We start from the raw sequence: 22,209 nt of genomic DNA, 5'->3' as shown, positions 1-22,209 counted from the left end.
ATATACAAAGCTACATTCTCCCCACCCCCTCTCTCTCTCCTTTCCCCTAGGTTAATCTTGCGATACATGTAACATGTGCTATGTCAGAAGACCGCTTCTAGAAAGCCTCCTTTCCCTGACTTGTATGTAAATACTATATTCAGCCTGATTTTAAAATAAACCTTCAAAATAACCTTAAGCCACCAACTGTCTGCTATCTATCTGGCAATATGCTAAAGATCACAGAAAACACAAAACACCTGGCATGTGATAAGCATTCAATAAATATTTATTGAATTAATTTACTGAATAATTGTGGTATAAGACACTACTATTTTCAGGTGAAGGGAATGAACTAACTGTTCATTTCCATGTACGTAACGGGCTTAGCTACAGCCCTGTGTGAGTATAATGGAATCAGAAAACAAGATTTACTAGTGTGCAGTGATTTAGTGAAAAGAATTCTAAACCAGGCATCATAACACCTGGATGTTTATTCTATCGTTGTCAACGAAACAGTTTCACTCGTGTAATCCATGTAGGTGAATTTTACCCATAAAATAAGGGATAACATATGACCTAAATAAATATAAACATCTGAGTAAGATAATGGATGTAAAAAATTCTATGTAAACAATAAAGCACTACATAAAAGATATTAGGGAAAGTTTTAGGGAGCAGATACAGATAAATTGGCTTTAGGGGTACACAGAATTCATATGACAAAAAAAGGGTATCAAATTAGTGAAATATTAAGGGCAAAGGCAAACAGAAAAAGGAATATACATGGTGTGATTACCAAAGACTGAAGAGACTGAGATTAGAGGAAATTTTGAAGAATTACAGAATCAGCAAATATAAACACTTTTGAGAAAAATTCCCCCAAATTCGTAAGTAAAACGAGTATCTTCAAGCTAGTAAACAAGATCACAACCAGAATGCACATATGCTAAGTGCCAGGATCTATAATTAATCCTAACATCAATGCAGCAGGTAGGAATTAATGTTCACTTTACAGATTTAGAAACTAAGAGAATCCACCCAAAGTCAAAATATTATTAGCAACTAAAAAAAGCAAAATTTGAACCACATTCTTGGCTAACACCTAAAGGCCAAACATTTAAAGTAAGTAAGCCTGGGGCGCCTGGGTGGTGCAGTCGGTTAAGCGTCCGACTTCAGCCAGGTCACGATCTCGCGGTCCGTGAGTTCTAGCCCCGTGTCGGGCTCTGGGCTGATGGCTCGGAGCCTGGAGCCTGTTTCCGATTCTGTGTCTCCCTCTCTCTCTGCCCCTCGCCCGTTCATGCTCTGTCTCTCTCTGTCCCAAAAATAAATAAAAACGTTGAAAAAAAATTTTTTTTAATAAAAATTAAAAAAAAAATTAAGTAAGCCTGAAAACTGGCTTTAAATAAATACATTCCTATACAAATATATTGCCCATTTGCTTGTATCTTTAGGAACAAATAATAGAAGAATGTATCAGGAATTTAAAAAGTTTGCCATCAAGGGAATGAGTGGAGGGGACTTTTTTCGTGTGGATGTGAGTTCTACGCCCAATGTGGGGCTTGCACTTATGACCCTGAGATCAAGGTTCACATGCTCTACCAAATAAGCCAGCCAGGCACCCCAGAAGGGACTCTTCTGAATGTACTTTTCTCGTAGCTTTGATTTTGAAACCACATAAATATTGTAAATAATTATAAAATTAAATTTCCTAGTTTGAATTATAGACTCACAAAGTTACAGATTCAAGTTTTTTAAAAAGCACACCTTAATTATTGAAAATAAAATGAAACAAGTCAACCTAAATATGTATGAGTTGGTGATATAATCCTATAGAGCAGAACTCGTCCAAAATAGTATAGTCTGTTCACTCCTAGAAGGGTACGTCTTTAGGACAGATACACTGGGGAGAAGTTATTTTCACTAATCTTTTTGGTAATAGTGTTGATATTAAGTTTCTAAGACTATTTTATGTGTACCATAAGACAAAGGAAATGATTAACTTGCAAGTATCCCTGTGACCTCAAAATTTATTTAACTTGAAAGCAAAAACAAACCAAAACACCACACACATTCCCTAGCACTGTACACTGGAAGAAAAGACCTAGAAGACATGAAAACCCAGCGGCAATGAACTACATCCCTACCACCGAGACTATTTTCTTGAAAACCATTTACCACTATAAAGGGAAAAAATGGCTAATTAGGTCTAGAGCAGAAAAAGGAACATCATAACATACCAGAAAGCAAGGAAGCAATCAAAGACTACCAGGATCATGTTGAAATGAAGAGGCTCTCACAAGCTACAGATACAGATGGGACAGTTTGAACACTGAACAAGGATAACTACAATGGACTGAAATACATCAAATACACTTAAATCCAGGAGTTCAAAATGAAACTAAGGGAGAAAAAAAGGAAAAATAACAAGCTCATTAGTCAGTGATAAACCAGCTCATTATTCTCAAAACTGGTAAATAAAAGGAAAAGAAATGAGGCATAAGTATATACGCTGGCTTTCCTTTGTCAATGGTACCACTGGATAACCAAACAGTATGAGATATTTCTATTTCTAGGAACATCCTAGCTGATCAGTAAGAAGAAATGATAGAATTAGAATATACTACTTTGATCAAAGGGGTGTGGATCATCAATGATTGGTAGCATCACCAAAAAGTTAAAACCAGACATGACATGCATCCAAATGGAAGAACACTGTTTCTGCAGTAGTTGGGTGTGTTGGGGTGGGGTGCCCTGAATTGGACAGCAAGTCTCTAGATCCTATAACCGACTTACCAATTTACAGAGAATACAGTAAACAAAGACACATGTTGAACGACTCCACAGAAATGTAATCAGCAAAATCTAGACTTCGGAAAGCCTAAAACACGGGTTGGCAAAAAAGAGGCTAGATACCTCTTTTTATAAATATTTTTACTGAAACAGACATGTCAGTTCATTTACCTATGGTCTACAGCTGCTTTCACACAACAATGGCAGAGCTGAATAGGTGTAACACAGACCATATGGCCCACAATGGCTAAAATATTTTCTACCTACTCCCTTAAGAAAAACTTTGCCAACCCTTGCTCTACAGAATATACAACTCAATTTCTTCAACAAATAAACTGAAGGAAAAAAGATGGAGGGAAAAAAGCCTATAAACTAAAAGAAATTTAATAAACATTTCAATCAATCACAGTAGGTACATCTTATTTACATCGGATTCAAACAAAACCTGTGAAAATAAGAAAAAAAGCAAAAACTTATGCACAATTGAACATTTGAATACTAAGTGTACATGTAGGGAGATTAAAAATCTTATCAGGAGTGATATTGTAAAAAAGTAAGTTCTCTTTTAGAGATACATAATGAAAAATTTTAAATGTCCAGGATTTGTCTGAATAATGCAGAAAAGGAAAAGTGAAAGGAGGTATAAATGAAACAAGACTACCCATGAGTTGTAACGGCTAAAGCCGGGTGATCGTTACGCTCTATGTAGTATTACTTAATGCACACAGTAAAACAACACGTTCAGAAGCATTAGATCACAATGAAACATAGAAACATTTTTATATATTGCTAAATGTTCCACTCTACATTATTCACAAAGAGAAAAAAGGTCATTTTAAATCGTAAAGAAAACTTCTCTGAAGATGTACCTTCCCAATCTTTTGATACAGTAAAGCCCTTGATGAGGAGTAAGTGTTCACTCATCATCAGGATAGAAGGGAAGCATGGCCATCTCCAGGCCATAAAGATTTGTGAAAATTTTTAAAAAGGCATCCATTCCTTAAGGTACTTTAATCTGTTAAATTTTTATAACAAATATGTAATCTATGATGTGAATGGGGACCTTAGAAATGATCCCTTTACACAGCTCACAACCTACACAACTCCAGGAGTGGGCCTTGGAGCAAATTAACAAGCTAGTTGCTAAGGAATATGAAGAGCTCAACTCCACCTTTTTGCAAATTAGTTAATCTAGAAAAGGTATTCCCCTAATCTGAGAGTTAATATTCCTCACCTATTCTTTATCACTCAGAAACTAACTTAGTTGGAGACATTATGGGGGACAAATCTACAGACATGCATAGTCCTATCATTTCCTTCCTGAATATTCCAAATTATCAGACACATTTCTCCCAGAAATGCAGTTTCTCCCCCCACTGCAATAAACGCAGAAAGCCAAAATACAGCCTCACCAGCATTTGTGGTTCAACATCATTTCAAAGGCAATAGAGCTGCAGGAAAGAAGGTGTGACCAGAGGCAATCAGCTAAGCAGTCCACAAGTATGAGCTCCACTTACATACTCTTCTGGCAAATATTACGGTAAGGAAATAACAGTCTCGATCCCTATTTTTTCTTAATCTAGTAAAGAGAGGAAACTCCTATCTCTATTTCAAAGCATACTATTTAAAGAAGTTAGATGAAAAAGGGGTTCTTGAGTACAGATGAGGAAAAAACAAAGAATAAGTTAAAAAGGAAACATTGTAGCAACTGAGCTATATGTGTTTATAGCCCCTGTACGTCACTGTATATATAGATATACACTATCTATATCACATATACCAAAAACAACACGACACACAATAGAAGAGGAGTCATTTTCCACACACACATACACACACACATACCCTGAGTAAATTTCTAGAACAGAGACTTTTATCATTTTTATACTCTGCCCATTCTAGGTGTGTTAAATTAACAAAATCTTAATTAAAGCTTTAATAAGGGTATTAGTACTTTTAAATGATTGACTTCATAGCAAATTGCCAGAAAAAAAAAAATCAAGGAGAGGTAGACTTCTCAAAAGACTGGTAACCAGAGGTTTTTCAGTTTGTTTCTTTTTTTTTAACAGAAAGGATGGACTATTTTTATTTTTATTCTGAAAATGGTAAGAACCTTGTTATAATATCTTCCAATTACCTTTGTGGCAACAGAAATTTCAGCTGCCAATTTTAAGTATTTTGTATATACCAGTACTTAAACTGAATTTAAAGCAGTTTTATGAATTAGAGAATTATGAAGTCAAAATAAGATTCCTTTTCCAAGCCCTTCCACCCACAATATCATATTCATAGGACTAAATGTAAACTTACTTGGGCTGTTAGAAAGGTATCATCTTCACCTTCTTGAGCTTCAATTTCCTAAGTAAAAGGGTATACAATAGCTTTGCTTTACAAAATATCTGGGTAACATGAGAATGCTTTTATGCTATACCCAACTATCACTTGCCTTGTATTCTGCACAGTGTCTATGATACCGTCGGTACCAAGTCAATGCTTAATAATTCAGACTACACTTTTTGTTCCAACATAAAAACAGTCACACTGATAGAGGATTACAAAAATCTCTTGAGCCCTTCATTTATTTGGCTAAGTAGAATGGAAGTATTCTAAGCATGAATATTAACAGTACTGACTCCCTAATCCATTGGTTTTGAGACACACTAACATACTTCAAAACAAGACAAATGGTCTATTTCAATCAAATACTTTTAAAATTATATGCCTTTAAATTAAACTTGAATTACCCACCATTCATAACCAAAGAAATGCAAATTAATCCTTTATATCTACTAAAATAGCAAAAGAAAAAATAGCTACCATCCAGTACTGTTGGCAAGATCAGAGTGAACTGGTACACTCATCCATAATGGGGTAGAAAACAACTTATGTGTAAATGTCCAAATTAAGGGAGTGGCTATTTGACACACAGAAATCAATCTAGTAAGTTACAGTATAGCACACGCATTATGAAATTATGGTATGTTATATGAAAACATCATGTAGAATAAATAGCAACTAAAGGCATGATAACTACTATATAAAAATATATACAAATGTGGAAGACAAGCAAAAATTTAAAAGGTCATCTTAGGTGGTAGGATTTTGGGTGGTTTATAAATAACTCCAAAATAATATTTTTGAAAATTCTGAAACTTCCACATTGAACTAGAAAAAATACTTTTTATTATTTATTACTTAATTTATCCGTGTCACATTTTTAAAAAACTGGCTAAAGACCTGACTTTCGATGTCCTCTTTTTCTATATCTTCTATTGCTTCTGCCTCTATTAATTCATGAGCTCTCTGGTTCTCTTCTGCAGAAAGTAACTCCTTGGAATGCACATTTTCTTCTTCATTTTCACCAAATTCTTCAGAGTCCTTTAGCTCGTCATTTCCATCTTGTTCATGTGCCTCTTGATTCTCCAATTCACAGTCCTTTTAATGGTAAGAAAATTTGGTACAACTAGAGGCAAAGTAGTGTAGGCTATCCACCAAACCTTTTTGGTAATTTACGTGTCTACATGTTTTAAATTTTACCATACTTTGACTTTATTCCCAAAGTCAAAGTTCAATCATTTTACCTTACATATTTACTGTGTCTTTAAAAAGAGGGTGTCAAATCCCAAAGTTACTGAACCATGCATCTAACTCCCCAAATCTCTCACACTGAGGTACACACTAACTGGATTGCTACTGGAGATGCTTTCAAGTTCCAGTTATTTAATATTTACCAAGTCACATCCCAGGAGTTGTCCTAGAAGATACTACTTCACAGAAATGACTTGATTTCTCCATATGCCAGTTTGATATAACTTCAAAGACCCTGCAAGTCTTACATATTGTAACAAAGTTTATTTCTAATTTATAATAAGGCACCCCAACTGCTACATTCTGCTTTTGAAAACATGCAAATAATTAAATGTATTTATTCTGAAATATATCACTGTGCCACAATCCCAGATAGGCAAGGGAACATAGGTTGGGGTTGTCTCTGTTAAGGAATTCTGTTTGCCCTTCAAAGTTTATGGATTCACAGTAATTCAATAGAAACAAAGAAAAGTAGCAATCTAGTTAGTTTCCTCTTTAACTGCAGAGAAAGGGTGGAAAGCAATGAACACCCTTCCCCTTTTCCTATTCTTATGGTAAACATAACAGGTTTAAGAAAAGGCTTCTGGGTTAAAAGTGGAAAAGTGCAGGGGCATGACTATCAATCACTCAGAGCTGAACTGCAGTGAGGAAATAGAAATTTCTGAGCGAGATGGGCAAAGAAAAGCAATATGATTGTATTACAATGTGGAGTGCTTGGGAGCAGGATGTTTCTGGGGCAGTAGGTTTCACCAACCTCACAACCTATGAGTGAGGAACACTGGAGACTGAAAATGGGAGTAGATGATTATGTAACAGGGGTAAAGGCAAGAAAAGAAAAGAAAAAAGAAAAGAAATGAAAAGAAAAAAAGAGAAAAGAAAAGAAAAGAAGAGAAGAGAAAAGAAAAGAAAAGAAAAGAAAAGAAAAGAAAAGAAAAGAAAAGAAAAAAAGAAAAGAAAAGAAAAAAGAAAAGAAAAGAAAAGAAAAGAAAAGAAAAGAAAAGAAAAGAAAAGAAGAGAAACGACTAAGGGAAATCACCCAGGGGACTTTATTTATTCTGAAATGCCAACTTGGACCATTCTCTTCACTTGTAAATGAAAGCAATTACTCTATTATTCATGTCTAGACAATAGGTAATACTTACTTACCACTACTGTATAAATTCTAAAATTTACCAATTCTAAGAAATTAGCATATTCACTTTATTTCAATCGAATACATCATATATGCCGTTACTTCCAAAGTGAAAAAAGAAGTACAAAGAAGGAACTGAAGATTTATTTAAATAGGACTTTTTTTTTTAAGCTCTTCTGTTCTTCTAGACATTATGACCAGGTTCACTTAATAACAAACAAAGCTATCCTTTGCAGCACATGAGACAATACTATTATGCTGAATGGACATATCTATCTTCTAACAGTTCAAATAAATGTGAGATTTTTGTGAACTGAAGAGCTGAAACAGAGATATTTGAAAATTAAAAGTTTTTTTTGCTAAACCACAATGTTTTTCCAGGTTATGGATAGTTTTTACTCAGTCATACACTCACTAGTGAAGATACCTGGAGAAAATAAGAACAAAGAAACCTAAAGGAAGATGTATCACAAGAATAACAGAATACAGAGACTGGAGAGTTCTGAAAGGCTCAAACAAAAGCTAGTTACAGGCATGCAATCATCAATTTTAATGGCTTCTTGGGCAAGTATTTCCTAAAATTATCTGATTTCAAAGTTAAATCCTCACCATGAATTTCTTTCTCTCTGCATACCCTCAAAGTGCAAGGTGCAAAGTGTAGGGCATGTGGTATACTCTGTGGTCTGTGTGTCCCTCTAACGTGGGGAGGGGAGAGAGCTAAGCAGTAGGAAGAGATGGCCAGGTGAATGGACACAAGCTAACTTCACGGTAGAGCACACAGACATCCAGAGATGTTATGACCATATGGACTAACTACACAGAGAACAGAATATATGGGGGTATAAACGTACATAATTTAAGAGGAATTATGGTCATTAAATAATTCCTACAAATGCCACACTACTTAAGACCTAATGATCAGTAAGGAGCAGATCACATTAGTAAACACACACACACACACACACACACACACACACACACACACACCAAGGGAAAAAAAAAAACCCTGTGATTAAAAATAACTTAGTACACAGAACTGCCACAACTCCAGCTAAAACTATATACATTATTTTTCTGATTGGTCAGTTTTGAAATACATTAATTTTTAGCCAAAAGAAACTGGCTTATTTATCTTTAAAAGGCAAAACAAATTTCTTAATTTGATCTTTCCTAAGTAGCAACACATCAGCAATCTTCTCTCTCCATTTTAAGAACTACTTTAAGCTAGTTTTGTATATTTTATACAGAAGCTAAATGCAATGGGAAGATGAAAATAAATTATCAATACCTTCATTGCAGCACTTTGTCCAGGAACTAACATATCAATTGTCCTATAGCTGTTCCTCTGGCATCTATGTCTGATTTCTACTTAAAGACCTGGACAAAAATTATTTTTAGCCCTATGTCTCATTCAACTAAAGACAGTTATTGTATTTTTCAACTATGATTAGATTGACAATACTACATAGGTCTCTATCTTTATTTTACCTACATACATCTATTATTCAAGTAAACTGCATGAATTCATCATGCAAAATACTACACTCAAAACAAACATCTTAACCTGAGTAATTAACACTTTACCTTGACAAAAGCATCATCTTCCACAGAAGCATCTCCACTCAACTCATCTGCTTCCTGTTTTTTACCTGCGAAAGAAGGAAAATGGGCTAACAACCAGTATTTTATTACTTTAAGAGCAAAAAACATTTGGAAAAGTTTACCCCACAGTATCACTCTCTACTCCCAAATCATCGACCAAACTAATGCGAACTGCTTATAAACCACCTGCTCATAGCTGTCCCAAACAAAAAAGCTTTGAGAATGTCATGCTGTTTCACAAAAACAAACTGCACAAATAATCCTAACATGAACTCTTCATCTTAACTGACTTGATATACGTAATACACTTTCCTTTATTCCACTCAAACTCTCCTCTTCAATTCTCCCATTAAGTAGCAGCACCCTTCAACGGTGTTGTGTCTATCACCAGACATCTGATAGTTAAGTTCAAGGCTCATGTCCCCACAAAGCCATCCCTAGTGCTATTCTTCAACAAGCTTTCTCTGCAATAAAATACTCATACTTTAATCTACACCTTACACTCCATCAGTTGATAAAATATGCCTGGTACTCTCAAATACATCTTACTTCACCATTATAGAAAGGAAATTCCTTAAGTACAGGGACTGCTTTTATGCTTGTTTTGTATTTTTCCAAAGGCCTAAATATAAATCAAATATTAAGGCAAGGAGAAATTCCTTCAGACTGAAAACTGCTAATAGCTTCCAGAGAGACTACAGATCTCCTCCACCCAACTCGCATCTTCAAACGTTACAAATCACTTGTTGGAACTTTAAAAATGTTTTCCACATTTAAAGAAATACATATTTTCCTCCAAGCCAATGCCAGAAGTTCACATTTTTCAGGTTGCTCCATAAAAACCTACCGAATAACACATGCATCAGAAATAGTGTAAAAAACACAACTGCTGGAACTGTAATATTTAAATTTTTAAAAAATGCATTTATTTTGAAATGTGAATGGATGTTCTTTCCTGAGGTCAACTAATCAACTTTTCCCTTTGCCTAAAACAGGGACTACCGTGTACCTATCTTAAGCTTCTGTGACCCCCAGGGTAGAGGGTTAGGTGTAAGGTAGCTGTAAAAAAAGTTAGTGTACGTCCCTTTCCCTAGTCTCCTCAACAGCCCCTATCTTCCATGTACTTCCAATATGAAACCCTCTCCTCAAAGGAGTGATAAAAAAGCAACAAGATTCTGATCCTTCCAGGTATGTGGCAAACAGTATTAAGATTGGAGGTTTGGGGGCGCCTGAGCGGCTCAGTCAGTTGAGTGGCCAACTTCAGCTCGGGTCGTGAGCAGGCGGTCATGAGAGTTTGAGCCCCGCTTTGGGCTCTGTGCTGACAGCTTGGAGCCTGGAGCCTGCTTTGGATTCTGTGTCTCCCCCTCTCTGCCCCTCCCCTACTCGTGCTCTGTCTCGCTCTGTCTCTGAAAAATAAAATGTCAAAAAAAATTTTTTTTGAAGAGTGGAGGTTTGTTTTTGTGCTTCTAACCCACTGAGGTAAAAGAGGGCTAAGAGGGCTTGTCCCTGTCTCTTAAGGACTTGTGTGACTCAAAAGACAAAGTGTGAAGCTTGTGAGCCATTCACTTCCTATTTGCAATGTGAGTGTTTGTATTTTAGGGAAAATAGAAATTAGACGTTACTACAAGGGAAGCACCTGGGTGGCTCAGTCAGTGACTCCTGATTTCGGTTCAGGTTATGAACAATGTGAGCGTAGAGTTTCAGGCATGGAGCCTGCTTGGGATTCTCTCTCCCTCTGCCTCTGCCTCTGCCTCTCCCCCAGTCACATGCATGCATGCTTGCTCTCTCTCTCAATAAACATTTAAAAAAATGGAAGTTACTACAAAGGACAACCAACAAAGTCTGCTAGTCAGAAAGCATCTATTAATACATTAAAAAAAAAAAAATAAGTGAAGATGTTCCTCCCATGGAAAAGAAAATGGTATGAGGTGAGAAAGAGCTCACTACATTCTATCACATCTTGATAAAGTTCCACAGTACAAAAACCTTAAAGATGCTTCTTTTGGGGAAAAAAAAGCTTTTTAAAAATAGAGGACCACAAAACACACCACCAAGTAATCTACAGAGTAGAGCTTTGGGGGGAACTCCTTCAGAACGTTTGCAAACAGTATTTACTCCTTATGATTGTAACCTGCTTTACAATTTACAAAGCATGTGGAAAAAAAAAAAGTTCAATTGACTTTTCTAAGCACCGTATGGTACATGGGGCAGGTAATCACAATATTATGAAAGAGAAAATGAGCCTGAGAGGTTAAGTAGCTTGCCCAAAGCTGGTAAATAGCATTGTGAGAACTGGATGCCAAGGCTTCTCATTTCCAGTCCTAAATTCTTTCCACTACATCTTACTATGACCTACTTAAAAGACATTATCCTAGTAAGGAGTGGTTAATTAACTCAGTTTGAAGATACTATCTTTAAAACGGCAGCCTTCAGCATTATGACAAACTACATATGCTTTGCACATTCTGTGGTGAATTTCACTTGCTTTAGTTTACTTAAAGGAAAACCAAATTACACCACGGCAACAAAAATAACACCAGCAGTCACTATCCCTGCTTATGTGGCTTCCATGGTCCAGGTACCAGGATAAATGTTTTGTATACATTAATGTATTTATTTATCATCATAACTACTCTGAAACTATTATCCCCATTCTATAAAAGAGGAAACTATTGCTGAAAAATTAATCAGATTACAAAGCTAGTGAAGGCAGTGCTTCAATTTAAACCTAGGCCTATATTCCCACTTCTCAAAACCCACAAAGCCATTAGATCTTTGAGTAGCTACAAATGTGCCTATTGTTAAGACTATTATCTCTTGTCGTATAAAGAGAGGCTCCCAAAGCCACATCTATAAAATGTTTAAGTGTAAGTCTACTGTATCACGTTAAGATGCCGCATGACAAATAGGCAACAAGCAGCAGAGGTACACAACAGGGCCCAACTTTGCTATCCCGTACTGTTTTAAACAGCTCTATCACATGAAAGCACTAGAAATTTACTGTATCAGCTTGTAAACATAAAAACCACAAGGACAAGATTTTCAAACATACAGTGATAAAACTGTAGCAATAATTTGATAGATACACAGTGTTAAAGAAAACTGAAATTTTACCATCTTGGGAAACTGACCTTTAAATTCTTAGACAATATAAGAAAATTCTGGTTGGTGTCTCACAGATGAGCTGACATCATTTTTGTTCTGTATATTTAGAATGAACAAACTTTATATAAAGACATCTTTGATAATTCCAAAATTTAAAAAAAAACATGAAATTTTACACTCTAGCTTTTGAGTGATTTCATAATTCGTAACTTTGGGCTTACTTTACACATGTTGAATTAGAAACTATACGGTAATTTCTTCCTTACTGAAAAAAGTATCATCCTTTCCTCATATAAAATATAACTCACATTTTAATAAGCTCTGATGATCATCATCCAGCCCAGAACCTGGTACAATGTTATATAAGGAGCAGATGTGCTACCTGACTGATAATGGAGTGAATCATACATTGGATGTAACAAGGTCTGGATTGCTATTCAGCTCTCACGGGGACAAAAGGTAAGAGGTGGCAGGCCAGTCAAACTAGAAACATGTGCAAACCCATCCTGTCAGTAAGGCCTATAAATTTGCAACTTCAATGACGCTACAAAGTACCTCTATGAATTCCTAACTTAGGTCACAGATGAGAAGTAACTTAAAAGAAAAACCAAATCCTCCTCAACTCCAATAAACAACATCACTTTTGGCACTTTTTTGTACAGTTAGTAACCATTTATAGCTCTATCTCTCATTTAAGCCTGTGCTATCAAAACTCCTACAGCAAGTTAATCAACTAATCTTTAATCCTTCAAGGATTCAGGCACGTGCCACAGAAATGGGAACTGGTGCAAAGGAAAGTAGTATGACCAGGATGAGAGCTAACTTAAAGTTTAATGTTACTGAAGCCTAATATTTTTTTTAAGATTTTATTTTTAAGCAATCTCTACACACAATGTAGCGCTAGAACTCACAACGCCAAGATCAAGAGTCCCACACTCCACTGACTGAACCAACCAGGTGCCCAATTAAAATTTAAAAAAAAAAAAAAAAAAAAAAATTAAGTAAGCTCTACATCCAGCGTAGGGCTTCAACTCACAACTCCAAGATCAAGAGTCTCATGCTCTACAGACTGAGACAGCCAGTCACCCCTGAAACCTAACTTTAATGCTTTGAGGAACTAAACTAGAAAATTAGTTGAGCAGTAAAGATAGTCTGAATATCAAAATACAAATAGAAGTAAAATTAATTTATCACATCTTAAATTATCCATAGTAGTAACACATGGCTATTTTTGGAATTAGAGAATTTCATATAAAAACACTGCAATATTCTTCATGTGATTTTAGGGTCTAGGGTAAAATGGCAAAGTAAAAATATTTACACCAAAGGAAGATGACGCTAGAAACAGCTCTTTATTTATGCAACATAAATGTTTATAGGTTCACAGATCTTAAATTTTATAATTAAGGATAATTCAGAATTTTCAGATTTTAGAAGAGTACAATGTATATATATACATATATATGTATATATATAATTTATTAATCTAAATTTCCCAGTGGCTTCTGGAACAGGGTCTCCCAACCAATCACAGAAATACTTGTGCAATGAAATACATGCACATTCATGCCAAATAAGATAAATCAAGACTATAAATAAATCAAGGCCTTAAACAGCTTCACTTTTGCCACCAAACTTAAGAAAAAAACACAATTTTTAGAACTTTTGTATTTCAGAATTATGAATAAAGGATTCTGGGTCATAAATTGGCTTTCTCCTCCAAAGGCAAAATGGTCATATAAGGATTTGCAATTCTCCTTTTCAAGTTCAGAAACACCTCCAAAAACAAAAACAAAAAACTCCACACAATAAGTAGGTTTAAAGTAATTTTGCCAAAAAACTTTGTGACTTGAGCAACTCTTCCCTATAAACATTTACAAAATATAAAATGTAGAAATGGTTAGTCATAAAATTGCGATTTAAGAGGGGAGGAAATCAGAATATAAGCCAAACTGAACACGAATGTTTCCAGCAACACCCTGTCCCCAATTACATGCAATATTTAAAAATAATCAGACTATGCTTTGTGTTAATTGTTTGCATACAATTGCATACAATGTTTTAACATCTCTTTTATTAGACTAATATCTTAGTAATAAACCTTTTCTAAAAGACCTAATAGCAGCCATCCAATAGGTCATTTTTTATATATTTTTTAATCTGAAGATAATTATTCACTATAAATCCAGAAAACACCAAAAGTATGTTATTTATTTTTTTAATGTTTATTTATTTTTGAGAGAGAGCATATATACACCCACAAACGGGGGAGGGGTAGGGAGAGGGAGGCAAAGAATCCAAAGCAGGCTCCAGGCTCTGAGCTGTCAGCACAGAGCCCGACGTGGGGCTTGAACTCACAAACTGTGAGATCATGACCTGAGCCAAAGTCGGAAGCTTAACCAAATGAGCCAGCCAGGTGCCCCCAAATATATAGTTTAAAAAATTTGTCAACTTTGTCATCTATAGATAACTATAAACAAAGACACACACACAAAATGCACACGCGCACACACATGAGATTTTAATCTAAAAGGCAGCAAAAATGTAACTCAATTTTTAATGGGTTACTTATCTATTCTACCAATAAAATAAAATACTCCTGGCTAACTCTAAGTCCTGCTGTCAGAATCAAATAAAGCGGTGTGGAGTTTTTTGGAAAATGTAAAGTACACAAAACTGCCAAACAGAAAGAGGTAAAGGAGAATGGTGCCAAGCTTCAAGCTCTAGTCCAGATCAGCCAGCGGTTCTTAACTCTGTGTGAGAATCACCTGGGGAACTTTTAGAAAATAATGAAGCCTATGCCCCCAACAGAGCAGCCAAAATCAAATCTCTGAGGAGGCAGGAGCCTGGTATCTGTATTTTTAAAAACTCAAAATGACTCTAACATAGTTCCTAGGACGACTGAGCATAAATAAGCAGCTAGGTAGAATGAAAAGAATGTACGAGGAAGACTACTGCTTTCAGGTTCTCCAGACTAGAGAAAATTTCAATTTTATCTGCCTTTAACAAAACACCATGTATGATGTGAGCCTATTTTAGTTGTTGAAAAAAAAAAATCCGTGAACATAAATCTATGAGTACATGTACACACACACCTTAGATAAACAAGTAACACCTGTGATAGTTTCAGGGTGGTGGAATTATAGGCAATTTTCACTTTTTAGTACTTCTCCAGATTACTGAATTTTTTTAAATGAACATTACTTCACTTTAATAATCAGGAAAACAATACTGTACAGCTATATTGCAAACTACTATTCCAGGGTACCAGATCTGCCACAGATGGCTAACTTAGGCTGTGGAATTTAGGATGAGAACCGTTAACTCCTAGAAATGCACAACCTTGAGGCCCTTTTATATGGTATATACGTGAGAACCATAGTAGAGTCAATTAAATAAACCCATGAATTCTACCCTTACACCCTAAATCATTGTTCAACCTGTTCGTTAAAGTCATTTCGGACGCTACCAACTAGTAATAAATATTTTTCCCCCTAGTTCCTGGACAACTCATACTTTATTTTCATGAAAGAGGAGTTCACAAAAAAGGAGTTAAAGTCTGAAGCCCTCTGCCCCTAATTTAGAATGCCTAGAAGAGGACTAACTTGGGAGAAGCACACTGTCTTAAAGAACTAGAAAATTCTACCTACCTTGATACACACCACATTTGACACAATAAAACAGCTGGAAAAAGTACACAGGTGCTTTGATGAGAAACATAAGCCACCATATAAACTGCATAAGACAAAATGCAAGTTCTAATGGCGGAGGTAAAAGGTCTGACTTGCGGATGCAAAAATGACATACACAACTTCTAAGCCTGGACAATATTCTAGCAAAAGTTATGAGGAGTTCCAACAGAGCAACAAAGTGGTAAGGAATAAAAGGCTGTTGCAATGATTCATGTGTTCTAAGAGTAAGTACACTTTACATGTCAGTGCTTAAGGGGGAGCCACCACTGCCACTGGGAAAGGTACCTCTTGAAGGGAACACGCTATTAATCTCTGACATACATGCTTCCAACAAAGAAACAGACAATTAAAGTAAGTACCAAAATAAGCACTTCTAAAAGCAGTTAAAAAAGCCATCATACGGCTGTCAGTATTCATCCAACAAATATTTTCTGAGTATCTATTATATGCCTAGCATTATGATAGGTATTACAGAGACTAATGTAAATGAAGACTATGTCCTTACCCTCACAAAGTTTCTAGCCTAGTGGGTATCCAAAAGGCTATCCTTTTGACAATCCTGTCCCCAAAGCCCTTGTCAATGCCACAGTTCTGATTAGTTTCCTTAACACCCAACAAACTAAGTTTAAAAAAAAAAAGGCAAGAATTAAAGTACATTAGAATACTGTATTATATTAAATATATTTTATGCAGTTTACTATATCCTTATCAGACATAAATTTCAGAAAGCTTTACACAGTAAACATGTAACTAATTTCATTGTCTGTGGTATTTTCCACACAAAATTAGGCATCAGGTGTTTGGATAAACCTATAACCCAAAATTATACTTGTCTCTACAGGAGGAAAAAAATCAGATTTCACGTAATAGTTTGAACCTTTACTAAGTCTACACGTATTGCAAGTGTGTTTCATCATAAGTACTGCGTTATATATAAGTCGTCTGAATACTACACTGATTAACCACATAAAATAACTTCTGCTACAGTTCAGAGGTGACTCTAAGGGTTGAAAATCAAAAGGATGCGATATGCCATTGTTAAGTAAAGCAAAAGAAACCTTAAAACTATAATCTCTAAAACAAGTTAATGAAGAGTTAGCGCTACCTGTTTAACTGCTTTCTTAACACACACCCAAATAATAGGACAATAAATTTCCCTGGTAAAGCTTTCTTCTATGTTACTTACTAAAAAGTTCATAGCAAAGAGAGCTGTATGTAAAAACACTCAGAAGGGAGAATTAGTATAAGCTACAAACTGTTTCACCATATTAACTGCATGCAAACAGATTTTATAAATATTAGAACCAACTATAACATTATCAAAATTTATTACAAGCTTATGCTTGCAATAACTACATTTTTTAAATACTCTAAAATACAGTTAAGAATACAGATCCCTCTTCCTCTAATCTGTCTAAACACAAACATTTTTTAAAAAAATTTTTAACTTACTCATTTAAAAAAATTTTTGTTAACATTTATTATTGAGAGAGACAGACAGAGAGAGACAGAGCATGGGAGGGGCAGAGAGAGGGGGAGACACAGAACCTGAAGCAATCTCCAGGCTCTGAGCTGTCAGCACAGAGCCGGATGCGGGGCTCGAACTCCCAAACTGTGGGATCATAACCTGAGCCGAAGTCAGACGCTCAACAGACTGAGCCATCCAGGCACCCGGTCATTTATTCATTTTGGAGAAACAGAGACAGAGCATGAGTGGGAAATGGGCAGAAAGAGAGGGAGACACAGAATCTAAAGCAGGCTCCAGGCTCTGAGCTGTCAGCACAGAGACCGACGCGGGGCTCGAACTCACGATCCATGAGACCATGACCAGAGCCAAAGTCGAACGTTTGAGCCACCCAGGTGCCCCTAAGCAGAAACATTATAACATACAAAAATTTTTTAAAGAAATAGCGACCCTGCATTTATAACAATAAGCTTAATATTTCACATAATTTTCCAGGTCCATTAAGCTTAATCTCTTGCTTTCTTAACATCATTTGAACTTTTATTTGCTACCTTAAGATGATCATAAGAAATATTTTTTTTCCCCTGACAAGCTATTATATGCTGTATCTTGCTGATGTCTACATGACTACCTCTGAGTAATCCCTTCGTTTTCCTTTTCTAATAATCTGTTCTAAAGAATATTTACAATGATTGAGCACCTATGAGCTCTACTCTTCCTTCCTTATACATCTATTTTAATTGAACAGAAAGCATTTTTCTTCTGGCTCCTGGCTATATATAATCATTAAATTTCAGAACTCAAAGAACCTTACAGATGATCTAGTAAAAATTCCAATTAAAAAAAAAAAAAAAAAAAGGAAACAGATCACTGAAGGAAAGGTAGTGTGACCAAAATGAAGTTATTTTCAAGCTAGATATTTTTAAGTGAAATACGATTTGGAAAAAAGAACTTAATGCAGTAATTCAGCAATTAGACTGAAAAAATGGCACCACATTAAAACACTTTAATTTCTCAAGTTCTTGGTTTTAAAATTGTTATTGATATTTTTAAGTTTCCATATTTAAATTTCAAATTTTAAAATATTATTTTTAAACTTAATTTAAAATTTAAAATAATCTTATTTATAGGCATCTTTCATTTAATTGCACATTGATTCAAACCAGGTTCTTAGTTTGGGATTTACATTTTGTCTTTGTAATTCATAGAATTTTTAGTACAATTATAAATGGAATTTAAAGAGATAAGAGCTATTTATCATGCATGTTCTAGAATGAGTCCCATTAAGTACTCAGTAGTAGCCTGCTACAGACAAAAGATTAAATGTTACAACTTCTACCTAAAGACCACAAGACACCTGCACAACAGTGTTATGGAAAAATTAAAGTTCAAGTATCCTAATAATCCACATAAAGGAAAAAAAAGGAATTGATCATATGTACACACACACACTGTATACAGAAAAAAAGAAAAACTTATAATTTTATACTTCTGAAATTATTTCTAAGGGTTAGATGAATGAAATTCCTAATAACTGAAAAGAGATACACAGAGAAATTAAAAATAGGTGAGAATGAACAAATCAGATGCAGTTTACTTCAGATGCTAAAATCGATAATCAGCTTGAATAATCTGGAACTATGATTAATACGTGGCATCTGTTAAACTATCACAAGGTGCTAAATAAATGACATGAATCAAAATCACTATAAGATACATGGTTAATTCCTGATCAATTTATTTCCAAAATTTTTATCCTTCATTTTGAAATAGCCTCTGGTTTGTCAGCATAGGCTCCTCAGCACAAGTTTCTCTAAACACAGGGAAATGTATTTCTCGAAGTGATACACTGTGTCAGTTACATTAAAAGCCACAGATCTTCAAGATAACTTTGTTATTCCTCTAAACTCCATTTCCACCTCTGTCATTCCCATCCTACCCAGGAAATACTCCTTAGCCTTTATCAATTTCCTTGGGCACAAAAGGGGAACTCTTGCAAACATATGAAGACTCAAATAGTGAGATGGCGTCAAGATCTATCCAGTCCTAGTACCTACAGATTGCTTAAGATCAAATGTTAAATTATTTCACTCGAGTTACAGTCAATCTGGTTCACGGCAGACAGAGTGGTATTTGGCTCACTCAAAGCAATAAGGAAAGTGAGATTTTTAAAAATTCTGCAGCTATCCATGACATACTCTACATGGAGCTTAGAAATAGGTACCTGGATCCAGATATCCACATCATGTCCACCCTCTACCACTGTCCTTACGGGAGGGTGGGAGAAATTTGTAATTATTCAAATGAAGATTTCAATTACCAGAATATTTTTAAAACACCTAAGTCCCATTTATATCATCAAAGTGTTAATTTAAAACCACTTTTTACCTATTCATTAAATCATATCCTGGAAATATACTCTAGCCTAATTTAAAAGTTATAAAATTAAAATCTTTAACATATCCCTATGATTTAAAACTTTTTTTAAAGCTAATTAATCATGGATTTTTTCCCTACCTTGTTAGTATGATTGGTGAGGTCTTTTTGAATTTCACTGAAAATCAGAAATGTATAATAGCATAAATGGAAATTAAGTTCACCATGTCAAACAAAATACTAAACATAAAGGTTATAAAATTTTAATATATTAGAGAAAACAGCAGGAGTCAAGGTGAAAGATTTGGAAGGAATTCCATCAATACTCTGCCAATTGTGGGGCAAGGTAGACATGTATTAAACTGCATTTTATTCTTCAGGTCTTCACACTATGAAGGAAGAAACATTATGAAACTTGACTTTGTAATTTTTTGGAAGCAATAAAGAACTGGTCTCACTTTCAGGTCAGCTTCAGCCAAATCTTAAGGGCTACAAGTTACCCAGAGCCTGGCAACAGTAACTTTTCTTCCTTGACCCAAGAAGGCAGAGTGCCAGAGGGAAATAGCAAAGAGTAGCACTATATAAACAGGGCAAGTGGCACAAGAGCAGAGGCAAGTTATATAACCAAAATATATTTTAAAATATGTTCATAACTCGTAACAACCTTTGCCTTTGGTTGGTTTCTTGTTTGGAGTATCAGTTGAAACAGTTAATTCAATATTATCTGGATCGCCTCCTTCCTCTTCAATAGCCTACATTAGAAAGAGAAGTTAATATGCTACACAATCTATCTAAACTTATTTTATAAAAACGAAAAAAAATTAGCAAACCTCAAGCCTCAGGACATTAGAATTGCCAGTCATTTCATAAACCGACTTCCAAAAAGAGCAATTAAACTACACGAGTGTGAGAAACTTTCACGGGGAAATACCATTAGGTACCAAAATCACATGGAGTTTTAAATTCTACCGAGTCGAGATAATTAAATATCACATATTATCATACTGAACAAAAGTCTAAATATTCCCAACTGCAGAAAAGTTGCTAGCTATGAAAGTACATAACTAAAAAGAGCTCTCCTAATTTCTAAACTGCAGCCTTATTTCTCCTGTACTACCATTCCACCGCTCACTCAAACCAGAAAGATAATCAGGGATGAAAAAGCAGATTACTGCTCTGATGCAAAAACTGAAAACCCAGCGAAAACCAAACCCTCTCTCTGGCCCACCCCTCAACTCCCACTACCAATTCCCCCCACAAGATGGGGAGGAAGCGGTTGGGCACAATTAAACGGTAACTTCGCAGAAGTCACCAAAGTAACCAGTCCCTCCGAGGCCAAGAAATGCACGCGCTCACCACCGCCAAAGACTGGGGACCGAGCGCCTCCCGGGTCTCCACGATCGCCCTTGGGAGGCCGCGCCGGCCGTCCGCAGCCCTCGCAGCCTGGCGGGGACGTCCCGGAGGAGGCAGGGGCGCACACGGCTGCGACGGCCGGTCCCGGACGCCTCGCGGGCCCCTCGCAGGCCCAGCCCGGCTTGCGGGGGCGGGGGCGCCGCGGGAGGGTCCTCACCCTCCCCGCGCGCGCGCGCGCGGGCGCCGCCCGGGGCCTCTTCACCGCGCCGCCCCGCGGGCCCCGGCGGCTGCCGGCGGCCGGGGGCTGCGGCGGAAGTGGGGGCTCCGAGGCGCGGCCTAAGCTCCCCTTCCCGGACCTCGCCGGGCCTCACCTGCTTGAGTCGGGAGACGAGTACTGTCTTCACTCCGGTGATGTCTAAGTTCCGCCGCTTCAGCTCGGACTTGAGATCGATGACCCGCAGATCAGTGATCTTTTTACCTTCCGCCTGACCCGAGGCGGCCGAGGCTGCCACAGCACCGGTAGCGGCAGCCATTTTAGAAGAGCAGCGCGCTGCCGAGGCAGCGAGTGGGCTGCAGGGCGGCGGCAGCAGCGCCAACTTCGACCCAGGCCTCGGCGGCCGCCGGCGCCGCGCAGCGCTGCGCACAATGAGCCGCTGGCCCCGCCCCCTGTCCGCCACCCCAGCGCAACCTGCAGCCGCAGCCAGCACCCGGATGACGGGCGCGCGTGCGCACTGGCGCAGGGGACGGCGTCCGGCGCGCTCCTCAGAGCCGGCCGCGGCCACCTGGGCGGCGCGACCCCTTGCGTGGGCTGGGAGGTCAGGCACGTCCAACCGCACCAACGTCCGCTGCGCCGCGGTTCTCCCGCCTCTTCGTTAGCCATTTTCTGGCAGCGTCTGGAGACTTGAGCAACAATAGTGTCAGGCACTTCGCGGCATAGATAGTTCGCGTGTTACTCAACACAGACCGAGGGGCGTGTGCGCGCCCTGAACCTCCTCCAGAGAGATACTTTATCAGACCTGCCGAATAATCGAAAAAAATGTGGCCAGTGTGCACTAAAGAACGAGGCTGCCCGAGTTCCAATCAAAAGACCGGAAAGAAACCGCGGGGCAGTTTTAGAAAATAAA

The 22,209-nt window shown here is 37.1% G+C and overlaps 1 protein-coding gene across 6 annotated transcripts in view; it reads right to left on the bottom strand.

Moving 5' to 3' along the window:
- The window catches only part of SLTM (SAFB like transcription modulator), a 45,071-nt gene extending 23,186 nt beyond the window's left edge, over window positions 1–21,885 (bottom strand). For 2 of the 6 annotated variants that reach the window (XM_043555316.1, XM_043555318.1), the window contains exons 1-3: window positions 21,457–21,727; window positions 20,397–20,484; window positions 9,077–9,141 (exon numbers count right to left, since the gene is read on the bottom strand). In XM_043555316.1, the coding sequence (XP_043411251.1) occupies window positions 9,077–9,141; window positions 20,397–20,484; window positions 21,457–21,618 (315 nt within the window). In that variant the 5' untranslated portion in view covers window positions 21,619–21,727. Of the gene's footprint in view, window positions 1–5,082; window positions 5,131–6,009; window positions 6,208–9,076; window positions 9,142–20,396; window positions 20,485–21,456 lie in introns of all 6 variants that reach the window. The other 4 variants (XM_043555314.1, XM_043555313.1, XM_043555317.1 and 1 more) reach the window with 4 other exon arrangements.
- Between the last annotated feature and the right edge of the window lie 324 nt (window positions 21,886–22,209).

This window comes from Prionailurus bengalensis, chromosome B3, assembly GCF_016509475.1.
Source record: "Prionailurus bengalensis isolate Pbe53 chromosome B3, Fcat_Pben_1.1_paternal_pri, whole genome shotgun sequence".
Classification (NCBI taxonomy): Eukaryota; Metazoa; Chordata; class Mammalia; order Carnivora; family Felidae; genus Prionailurus; species Prionailurus bengalensis.
This window is presented reverse-complemented; position numbering and strand designations above follow the sequence as displayed.